This window comes from Olea europaea, chromosome 20 (assembly GCF_002742605.1).
Source record: "Olea europaea var. sylvestris chromosome 20, O_europaea_v1, whole genome shotgun sequence".
NCBI classification, from domain to species: domain Eukaryota; kingdom Viridiplantae; phylum Streptophyta; class Magnoliopsida; order Lamiales; family Oleaceae; genus Olea; species Olea europaea.
In genome coordinates, this window is record NC_036256.1 from 747,407 (window position 1) to 759,410 (window position 12,004).

Below are 12,004 nucleotides of genomic sequence, written 5' to 3' on the forward strand. Positions count from 1 at the left end.
CGACACAACACACGGCAAGAGATCTAGGATTCGACTTTTTAACCTTGAAATGAAACTTCTCTTTCAAAGCCTTAAGTTGAAGCATTGTATGTAGCTGTTGTTTGCTAAAGAATATATGATTCTCCACAATGTCCTCTTCATCAATCGACTCAATTGCATTTCGAATAAATAAATTGCCTTCACCTAAACTTTCATCCATATTATCAATCGTTTGTGGCTCTTGTAGTTCGCACATACCGACTTCATCGCGTCCACACAATGCAACTTCTATTGGTGACAAAGGCTCAACTCCGACATGCAATTCGTGCTCTCCAGCATTATATTCATCTGCAATTACACACAACGCCGCTTCTGTGTGAACAGACATAAACCATTGCAAATCCTCATCGTCGGCTACATCAGCAGGGGGTATATTCATGTTCGGAACTGTAAATTTCAATTGAATTCGAAACTTTATTCTATCAACATTCAGCTTCTCGAATAATTTATATACAAGCTCTTCATATGTAATATCATGTCGAACAACAATTGATGTTGTTCGGTTCCCTAACCACTTCCACCCGTCGTCTATGTTGACGAATCTACCACCATACGAGACATCAAATCTCTTAACATCTCCCATATCTGCATGTCATAAACAACAATACTGTCGACCACTAACGAAAATCGAAAACGAAAATGCTACCTGCATGCAATATGTGAATCGCTATACACGAAAATTTTCCCAACTTACTCAAATTTTTAATGTTATTGTCAACATTTGACAGTGTCGAGAATGATAGTATAAATATCATTCTCGACGTTTATAAATGTCGAGAATGAAATGACGGGATTTCATGTATTTATCATCTTCTTCAATTTCAACCACCATTTTTGCAAGAATTTATTCCACCATAAATGATATTCTAAATACAGAAGTATATTATCTCACTAAGTTATTTAAGATAAATTGTACAAAAAATATATACTCAAGATAATTTCGTCCATTGAAGGGAAAAAAAACCTTATCAAAAAATTGAGATTTGAACATATATAACAACAACTACTAAATAAAACTTATCAAAAAAATGAGAGTTCGAAGAAATAGAGTTCAAAGAAATATACCTTCTACCGACAAATGATGAAAGCCTAATCAGCTTCAAATTTCTACCACAGTAAATTTCTTAAAATGATTTCTTGGAAGTTGGAATCATATACTTCTTCGTATATGTTAATGAAATTTTTGCTTCTTCTTCATTTGTTCTAGAATAATTGATTAAAATGTAATTAAAAATGTAAGCAAGTGGACTTATCTAGGTAGTAGCAACATTATTGTGGCTTCTCGTGGAAGTTATTTGCTCTTCTTAAAAATTGTGCCAAAGTGATATAAAATTGATTAATTTTTTCATGAGGGTAAAGTAGACATTTTGATCTAAAAATTGGACATTTTTGCAAGGATTATAAAAAAAAAGTACACTTTTCAACTCCAACTCTTATAATTGGACATTGTTGAAAATGCCTCTTTCTATAAATCTGTCTATACATGAGAAACATTTGATGAACATTTGGACCAGCAAAGTTAGCGACCATTTTCTATCAATAAAATACCTTATTTCCTCCAATATATATTACGTTGGATAACCAAATTGCCTTACCATTCATCTCAACAGTGGGCTGGGAAAACTGTTCCAAAAATTTGAAGAAAAACTTCTCTTCTACTATAGGAGGACTGGTAAACAAAAACTCGTGCACGACTTTGAATGCCATTTAACTATAGAATCTCCAATTTCTTTTTATCGCCTGTTGTCTTTACCAATGTTGGGCATGTCGACGATTGAGAAAATATGCAATTGTGACGGACAGTATTTTCCTTCCAAACTATTTCCTAAAAGTAAATTAATAGCCTTAGCAATATTAAGAAACAAAAAATATAATAAAATTTTGTCTAATATATCATTCAATCATATTCAATACCGTGCATATAGAGGTATATTTTCTTATAGAAGAGTCACTTTTGAACCCCTTACAAAACTGGGGCACGCTAAAGCTTAGAGGAGAAATCATGGCCTTTCAAGTGAAGATTGGGTTGGTGAATGGTTGAACCATGTTGAACGGTTAAACAGGAATGGCTAGTAGCCTCTTGGGTCCACACTTTTTCAAAGGATTTATCAAAATTCAAAATGCAATGAAAAGTAAATAAATAAATAAACTGCACGAATGAAAGAGTTTATCTTTATAATTTTATTTATTTATTTATTTATTTTTACTTTTTTTGGGATCTTGTTTTAGTAGTGAGGTCGATTTTGGTCCTATCTTCGTACACATTTCTGTGTCGTGGAAAAGGGTCGGGTAGTATTCTCACGTGGAGTTATAAGAAGGCTGTTATATGATTGACCTTATTCTAGACGCTATAATTTTGAGGGAGCCTACTTATTTTTTTAATATTTTTTACAAGAGGGCACAGGAACAAAGGCCTTACCATTGGCGTTGTTAGACTCGAACACTTGGGCAATGAAAAATGCCAATCTAGGCCATGAGCCTCCAGCACTAGTTTATACAAAAAACTAAAAGTGCATTTGGTTTTCCATTTTCAAGCCATTTTCAGTTATTTTTAAAAATGCGTTCTCGAAAACAAGGAAAATTTTACAACATAAAATTTAAAATGACTTTTTGACGTTACTCAAAAACCTCAAAACAAGGAAAATGACCTTAAAAATTTCTGAATAAAATCACACAAGTTACCCAAATACAAATATCCATCTCTCTCTCTCTCTCTCTCTCTCTTTTTCAGAATGACAAATCAAACGCATTTCTCGCAATCTTAAAATAATTTCTCAAAATGTAAAATAGAAAATGAATTCAAAAGTAAAAAGTAAAAACAGAAACAACAACCAAACGTGCCTAAGCTTTCAATAGAAGTAGAAGTATCAAAGCAAAAAAAGCATCAAAATGAAAATTTAATACCTGTAGCATTTTTATTTTTAAACATACAAAGATCATTGTAATCAATTTGGAGGATAAATGGAAAGTTTAAATCCAGTGCCCTGGTTTTCTTTCTGGGCTCGCATGCTTTGCTTATGTTGCTGAATTCTTCTAGCAGAAGCAGCTGCTGATTTGGTGGTGCAGTACAGGTCCATTATCTGGAGGTTTGAAACACGCGACAAGCACAATGGAACTGCTTTGAGTTTACTGCAGTGCTTAAGATGAAGGCACCTGAGGCTTGGTAAGTGATGAGCAGAAGTCCGCCAAGAAACTAAATCTGTTCTTCCAATATACAAAAATTTGAGATTACGGAATCCCCCCTTCTCCGTCTGCCATTGGTTTCCCTTAAATGCATCATCTTTCAACTTAAGGATCTCAAGATTTTCCAACATTCCTAAAGTAGACATGTGATCCCAATCAAGCAGGGTGCCTGATATCGTCAGCTTCTTTAGATTTGGTGGAAATGCATCAACTTGAGGTAGGCTAATTAATCTGCCATCAAAAGGTGGATAAGGATATACATCACTCAGTAGCTTCAAATTTACGAGATAATTCAAGTTGCATAAATAATTGAATCCACCAGTGCCTTCCAAAAGTTCAGATAATCGGCCACGAATACCTAATTTCTTCAGGTTAGGAGCCCACACAAAGACATCTTTTTTACAACTTTCAGGTGCTACTGTAGAAAGTATTTGTAGGTTTCCATGGATCAAAGAATCATTGTTTCCAGTTCTGAAAGGGTGGATTGGCAAAGATGTGGATGAATTTGTAATTATGTGCCTCAATTGAGTCATCTTCCATATATCTGCTTCAATTACAAGGGTGTTTGATGATGTCTCAATTACAAGAGTTTGCATGTTCCATAGGTTGGAAAAAGCTGCAGGAAGTATCTTGAAGTTGCCAGAGAGAACAAGGTACCTCAAATGAATGAGTTGAGTTATATCAATAGGAAAATGATCCAAATTGAGAGGTCTAACACTTAACACCCTGAGCAGTTCAAAGGCTCCAACAATGGAAGAAATATCATCTGGTAACGGCACAATTTTTTCCGATGAAAAATACACGAAAGACCTGACACCTGAACTATATGGTTTTGAAGAAAGAAATTTCAAGATGTCATAATGAATGCAAAGGCGACGTACCTCTATCAATTTAAGGTAAGAAAATAGACATGAACGCTGATCATCAAATTTAACTTCTAGAAATAAATTTTCATCTTCAGCTTCCTTCTTGCAGAATTCACGAACCATTTCATGAACCTGACAGGTTTTAATAGCACCATTTGACCCTCGTTTTCCAACCATAACTAAATTCTGGTCGACAAGATCCTCCAAGAACTGCTCTGCAATATCCTCCAAGCTCATTTTGTTCTTTTGTTGTATGAATCCTTCGGCAATCCACATGCGAATCAGTTCTTGCTTTGAGATTTGGAAATCTCCTGGAAGCATTCCGAAGTATAAAAAACATTCTTTCAAGTGGTAAGGCAACTGGTAGAAACTCTTTGCTACAAATTCGTCCATGCGTTCTTGAGGATCCAAAGACAAATATGTATTCACACAGTTAGCAACTTTTTCCCACCAATAACTTGTAGTCCCTCTTTCTAGTAGAATTCTACCAATTATCACTAAGGCAAGTGGCAGTCCCTTACAATGATCGACGATGCGCATTCCATGCCTAATCAAATCCAAATGGCAGGCCTTTGAAAAGAGTACCCTTTTTTGGAGTAACGCCCAACTTTCTTCACGACTTAATAGCCGCAATTTATGAGGATCCCGATATGGATTGGCATGCTTAGCCACACTCCATATGCGACTAGTTAGTAAGATTCTACTTTGTTGCTTGTTTTTAGGAAGAACATTTTCAAGATGATTCCAAGCCTCTTGAGTCCATACATCATCTATCACAATTAAATACTTCCTTTCCTTTAAAAATTTAAAAAGCTCTTCACCTAAATGTTCATCGGTCATCCCATACATTTCATCATTAAGCTTGATAAAATGATTCAGAATTGTCAGGAACACCTCCTTTCTATTATAAGACTGGGAAACATAAATCCACGCACGGTTGCTAAACCCATCCTTAATTTTATGGTGGTGATATATCATTTTTGCTAATGTCGTCTTACCAATGCCAGGCATGCCAATGATAGAGATAACTTCTAATTCCTTTGATCCATGGGTGAGAAGTGTGATTATATTTTCCATCTCATCTTGAAATCCCACTACATTGTCATCTTCTACAAATGGAGCCTGTTTAAGGTGAGCAAAACTTAGATCAGAAATGAAAGCTAATAATTAAATGAAGTACACAGCAAAAATGACTTATCAGGAAAAATAAAAAATAAAAAAAGGTATACAGCAAAAATGAAAGAAATTTGTAACAAGGAAAGAACTAACATGCTCAAAAAAAAAAAAAAAAAAAAAAAAAAAAAAAAGTTTAAACCCTAACCTTAAGGGTCTCCCACTAACCCTGCCCTGGAGTATCGTGAGGGAGGTAAATCACAGGTTATGCCTCCAAGGGTACAGAATGGAATGCTGCTTGTACACTTGCACTTATTCAAGAGCCAAATCCATATTTCAGGATTCGAACTCTTGACGCAGCACCCTCAAGCAAAGCTGAATTTCTCCACCCTCCCCTTTTACCACTTGGAGATATGCCCTGGAGGCTACATATACATTATCATTTACACACATTGATGAGATGACATGATTTTAAATTAAAATTTAACTGATTTAATTTTCCTTTTTTTTTTTCCTTCCTCTCTCTTCGAAACTTTTTTTTTCCTCTGTGTACATCAATCTATATATAATTATGTATAAGTAATATTACTCTATTTGAAATTGCTATTCAACAGGAAAATACAGAATCTTATTGGATAATATTGGACATTCTCAACCCAAAAAGTTAGTTCAACAGGTGAAGCTTTCTCTCACACTGATAAACTGATCACCGGTCCTTTCCACAACCGATGAGGTGAGACCAAACCCTTCATCATTTATACTTCAATTGAGAAGGGAGCGCAGCAAAAATCACTCTCTTCAAATTTAGCATTGACTGAATAAACATTAAAAACAACACGAGAAGAAACAAGAATATGAGAACCTCAGTTTGATTGTGTATCTGCTTATTAGTTATCAACTTTCTGAATTGTATTTATAACTGAATTTTATCTAACAATCCCAATTAAGTGAAAACAAAAGCTCATCATTTATACTTCAATTGAGAAGGAAGCGCAGCAAAAATCACTCTCTTCAAATTTAGCATTGACTGAATAAACATTAAAAACAACACGAGAAGAAACAAGAATATGAGAAATGTGTATTCTTATTCTAGTTATTCAACAATCTAACTATTCTAATTATTTGAATATTACAGCCATCAGAAAAAAGAGTAATTTCTAATTGAATTAATTCTCACTTCTGAAATTTATTTCAGCCAATGATATTATCTTCATAAAATAATCTATATTAAGATTAAGTCCTCCTATCCCGAGTATAAATTTGAAAGTGCTACGGGGAAGTCATCAATTTGTCAAGGATCTTTTCCCTTGTTGCGTTCATGATTTCCAACCTGGGGCAATTCATTAAAGTGGATTTCCAAATTCACTTGTTTTGAAATGTTTCGAAATTCACTTGTGGGAACAATATCAACATTCACTCAGACTTTAATCAAGATTTCTCATATTAACAAAACTAATTGATATTTACACATAAATTTGCCTGTGGTTGACAGAAGACATAAAACAACATTCAGTACTAAAGCTAATCAAGTAATGTTACCTCAGGACTGCTAATTTAGAGCAATGGCATAATTATTTTACCTTTTTATAATTGTCGTGTCTGTCAACAATTTCAACTCTCTCAATCTTAACTTTGATGTTAGAGATATTCTTGACCTCCGCGTTGATTGACTCAATATCACTCGTCAGTTTTCGGAGGATTGCAGCATAATCGAACGTATGAATAGCTTTAATGAATTGATTCCTGGATTTGTGAACGATTGCAAGGGAAATATATTTATCCACAGTATCTTCAGATCGATAAATCAAGTTTCTAACTTGCTTCACAATATATTTCTCTAAGTAACTAGGATTGCGGTTTTCCATGGATTCCTTGGCAGAGTCTATGAACAGACTCAATTGTTTATATAGATGTTCGACCTGTTCCTTGGCGTCAATTATCACATTAGGGTGGTAATCAAGTAGCTGCTTCAAGTATTGTAGCAGAAATTCTCCGATAGAAAATTCCATAGCAACATCATCATCAGCAGTTGCAAATTTTGTTTGGATTAAGTACGGCATAAGAAGAAAAATCAAAACTTTGTTTGCCGTCGTGGTGTTGGAGGAGGCGGCGGCGAGGGGAAAAGGCAGAGACGAGGGAGAATGTGGTGGTGATGCCATCGTGATTTGGAGATTTTTTCTGTGATTTGGAATTTGGGGGCTTTTGGGTGTGGCACGGTAAATGACCCCTTTTGATTTTCGACTTTGTTTGGTTACAGTAGGATCCAACTTCCTGAAACACCGCCGGTTCAATTTATAGGGGTTTTCGATGGTTTGGGGTCGCCGACCTAGACCTTAAGATTAGGCCCTTGTTTGATACGCATTTTTGGAGCCAAAAATGCATTTTTTCCGTCACATCAGCACACAATTTTTGACTTCTACACTCTAATGGGGGATCCGCGATATGATGTTTAAAATGCATTTTCATCAACAAAAATGTGCACCAAACGGACTCTAGATAGGTTCATCTGGGTCCTATTTAATTATTTTTTAGCATTATGCTTTATTTTTATATTACTTTTTATAAAAAGAGATAAAAATAAAAGATATAAAAAGATTCGAGATAGTTAACAGAATTCAAGACAGGACCATATTTCTCATTCCCGCGTTCACCATTCAGGGCGTATTGGGAAGGGCTTGAGGTCGACTATGCTCGTTTTGGCTCATCGTCACCCTTAATTACGTGGAAATTACACAAAAATCTATGTTTAAAGATGTAAGTTCTAAAATCAGATGACAAGTTTCACTTTTCAAAATTCAGATATATCATATTTAAATATTAAATATACAATTTTAATCTCAAATCCTAAAATTATTTCTATCATTCTCTCTCTCTCTCTTCATAGTTGTATCCCTCCACAGCCACCATTTTCCCCCCTCTCTTCATCTTCTCTCCTGCCTTCACCACAGCCACTCACTGTGTTGCAGCCTCGCCCCTACACTATACCCAACACTGGAAGACTGTCGCGACGACGGGCACTCACGGTCGCATCACGCACGATGATAGGCACCGTCGTGCGTGATCTCTCTCTCTCTCTTTTTTGTCTTATGCATCTATTCCTCTATTGTTCGTCGTTGATGGTGTTGACCGATGCGAGTAGCAAAGAACAACCTCGATCTACATCCAGTGCGCTCTAACCGACGGCAATCTCCATCTCGGCTTTGTCCTGTCGCTATTGTAGTTTGGTGGTGATGGTGGTGCTACAGGCACTTGGTGCAGGTGATGGCAGATTTGGCGATAGCGGTGTCCAGTGTTGGGTACGGTGATGGTGGTGAATTTGGCTGTAGCGGATCTTGTGATGGCGGTAAAGGTAAGGTGTTGGTAATTCGATGGTTTTTTTTTATTAATAGTGAATGAGTGTTGTTGGAAATGGTGGTTATGGTAGTGGTGGAGATGGTTGGGTGGTGGCGACGACGGCAATGTTGTGATGGCTTTTGCAGTGGTGGTGGTGGGGTGGTGGCGAGACGACTATACGGTGGTGGATTTGTGGGGAGTTGGTGATTCTGTATCTAGTTTGTTGGTGGTAAGGTGGTGCTAGTTGCAATGTTTAAGATGATGAGGCTGTCGGGAGATGGTGGTGGTGGTGGTTTTTGTGGTGACAGTTGTGACGTCGATACGACTGGCAACAGTGGTGGTCACAAGTATTGGTGACGATCACAAATAATTTAATCTGTGACCAACAAACAACATGTGACCAATGAGAAAGAGGAATTGTGATCAAGAAATAACATGTAACCTAAAAAATTGTTAATTTGTGACCGTTTAATAAATTGTGACTTATAATATTTGTCATCTGCGACCAATAAATAAAATTGTGGCGTATAAATTTTTGATTTGTGACTGATGAACAAACTATGACCTATGAAATTTTTGAATTATGACGTATAAAAATTTTGATTTGTGATCGAATAATAATATATAACTAACTAAATTTGTAAATTTGTGATCAAATTGTATTGATTTGTGACCTTAATATATTTATTTAATAAAATATATAATTAATTAATTAAATCATAAATATATTTTAATAAACATCTCATTTTTGAAACTTGAAACCTTTTTTCTTACTTTTGAAATAGGTGATAAATAACCTCTTACTTATTAAATTTTCCCCTTAATTATATGTCAGCCCAAAGTTATTTTTGTAAGTAAATAAGTTGAGATTTGCTTTTATTGTGGTTAATAAAATGACTTAAATATGTATTGCTAAATAAGGTCAAGTACAACTAAACATATTCCCCATTGCTAAATTTTCACGACTGACATTGTAATAGGAGCAATGTTACTTTATTTATCGATAGTTCTGATAATCATCATCTAATGTGGCAATTCAATCACGGTTATATTGATAATAAATTAAAATAAAATGATTTTTAACTTTATGAAATAATATGGTAGTGACCCTGTGCCATTTAAATATCAGCACTGTTGATAATAGTAGTGCTTTGAAAATTGATTAGAGCATCGATCCAAAAAATAAAAGGGTCAATGTTCCAAAGGTTCAACTGGATTAAATCAGGATAAAATCGAATGTCAAATTAAATAATTCTAAAAAGTGTCACCATATAGCCTAAGCATGGTTTGGTTGGGTTAGTTTTGAGTCCAATCCGAAATTGAAATCGACTCTTGTCAATTTGGCCAAATTCCAACTCAAATCAACCCAATTCAGCCATTGAAATCAAACCTAACCAAACCAAATAGGTTTGTGTCGATTTGGTTTGGTTAATTGATTTAGACATTGGTTCGAGTTATAAAAAGTAAAAAATAAATAATTGCCTATACATTTTTGGTTTAAAATTTTGTCTTTCTATTACCTATACATTTTTGGTTTAAAATTTTGTCTTTCTATTCATATATATAAATGGCAATGAATTGATTTTTCAAAATCATCGCATATATCTGATAGTTAACAACAAACAATTACACGAAAAATGAAAGCAATGATACAATCTAAATTTGGAATTTATAACAAACACTTCTTGCTTTCTTTTCTTTTAAAATTTGGAGTATTAGTAAAAGAAGTGTAGTAGGTAAATAAATTATTTGAGAAAGAATTATATTTATGTTTTATTATTTTACTTTTTAAGTTTAAAAACATGAATTTTCAAATGAAAAGAAAAAATTATCATTGGGTTAGAATGGTTAATTGAAGGGTTGATTTCTTAAACCGAAATAAACCTAACTTGACTTTATAATGGTTAACCCAACTAAACCGATTTTTTGGTTCAAATCAACTCGACTTGATTTGGTTCAATCGGTTTTTCAAATTTTTTTGCCCACCTCTAGATGTAGATATGTCAAATGAACCAGTCGTATGATAGATCTCGTACGAAAGATCTTTTGTATGAGGTGAAGCTATAAGAGACACCTTGTGGAGTAAAGACTCATCGCTTCGAAATACCATTTTCAATTAGTAAATGTGTCCTTATTCCTCATTAGAAGACTCCTTGTAAGGCTTGCTGGAAAAATTGTTGTCGGACTTGATTAATCGTCCTTTGCTGTTCAAACTGTCATACACAATTGGATTTTTTGGTGACATGATCCATCTCGAATCACTCTAATGGACCGAAAACGTGATATGCGCCGATAGTAGATGCTGACTAAATGCCAGATCTATCACCAAGGCTAACTATGAGCTGCCATAAAATATTGACCAAAATCAAACGTTTATGAAAAATATAATGCAATAAGCCCGAAATAATTACTTCATGTTTTACCAAAACGAATCATATCACTCAATATGTCGTGTGTCTCTAATTCTAAAACCACTAGGCTCCTCAAACTATCAAGGACCAATAATACCTGTAAGAAAAATTGTGAAAAAATATAAGTTTACAGCTCAGTGAATAGAAGATTTCGAAAATAATTATACTTTTTTATTTAAACATTTTTCTCATATATAGACATCATGTTCATATCGTTTAGTAATTCACACGATAGCCTCATACAATTATGGCAAAAATTGAGACATTCTCATAACTCTGTAAATATCATCACATATTCATGATATAGTTATCAGCTGATATCTATACCATCATCTCATCACATCACATGTGATCCACAAAAAATGTACCCTTTAACTAAAATTTGAAAAGGCAACTTACAAAAATACCCTTAAAATTAGAGGTCTAGAAACATCATATGATTTTTTTTTTTAAAGTAAAAAATATTGTGTGATAATAAAAAGTGACACAATGTCACTTTTTTTTTTTTAATAAAAATTGTCACTTTTTAATAATAATAATAATAATAATAATGATAATAATAAGTGATACAATGTCATTTTTAAAAGTTAAGTGTCAATTTTTTTATTAAAAAATAATATACAATATTACTTTATTAAAAAGTAATGTTTGTCACTAAAAAAATTATAGAAATCAATAAGGTGATTGAAAAAAAGTGATAAACAATAAAAAAAGATATACAAATCAAAAAACAAAAGTGACAAATATTAAAAAAAAAAAAAGTGACATTTTTTTTTTAAAAAAGTGACAAATTCAAAAAATAATGACACAAATTAAAAAAAAAAAGTGACAAATACAAAAAATAATGACACAAATTAAAAAAAAAAAGTGACAAATTCAAAAAATAATGACACAAATTAAAAAAAAAAAGTGACAAATAATCAAAAAGTAACAAAATTCAAAAAAAGTGACAAACTAAAAAAAAAAAAAAAGTGAAAAAATAAAGAAGTGACAAAATAACCCAAAAAGTGACATTCATTCCCTTATCTATGAAAAGGTGACAGAATAAGTACTTTTTTT

The 12,004-nt window shown here is 33.7% G+C and overlaps 1 protein-coding gene and 1 long non-coding RNA gene across 3 annotated transcripts in view; both read right to left on the minus strand.

Moving 5' to 3' along the window:
• Positions 1–2,864: 2,864 nt before the first annotated feature.
• Positions 2,865–8,967, minus strand: LOC111369331 (putative late blight resistance protein homolog R1B-17). 2 transcript variants are annotated; one of them, XM_022990810.1, is made up of 3 exons: positions 6,782–8,967; positions 3,581–5,210; positions 3,371–3,453 (listed from the first exon to the last, which is right to left on the minus strand). In XM_022990810.1, exons 1-3 carry the CDS (start codon positions 7,358–7,360, stop codon positions 3,449–3,451), a joined length of 2,214 nt encoding a protein of 737 aa, XP_022846578.1. In that variant the 5' UTR covers positions 7,361–8,967; the 3' UTR covers positions 3,371–3,448. The 2 variants fall into 2 exon arrangements, with proteins under 2 accessions (XP_022846577.1, XP_022846578.1); XM_022990809.1 differs by having other exon boundaries at positions 2,865–5,210; positions 6,782–8,965.
• Positions 8,968–10,341: 1,374 nt separating this feature from the next.
• Positions 10,342–12,004, minus strand: part of LOC111369333 — a 7,310-nt gene continuing 5,647 nt past the window's right edge. The window contains exon 2 of the long non-coding RNA XR_002698107.1: positions 10,342–11,042. This is a non-coding gene — a long non-coding RNA (uncharacterized LOC111369333). The remainder of the gene's footprint in view (positions 11,043–12,004) is intronic.

Bases quoted from the DNA above. Each gene is read 5' to 3' on its own strand.
- LOC111369331 (XM_022990809.1), bottom strand. From the start codon at position 7,360: ATGGCATCACCACCACATTCTCCCTCGTCTCTGCCTTTTCCCCTCGCC. The intron at 5,211-6,781 runs GTAAAATAATTA...CACCTTAAACAG, and splicing joins GACACGACAATTATAAAAAG to GCTCCATTTGTAGAAGATGA.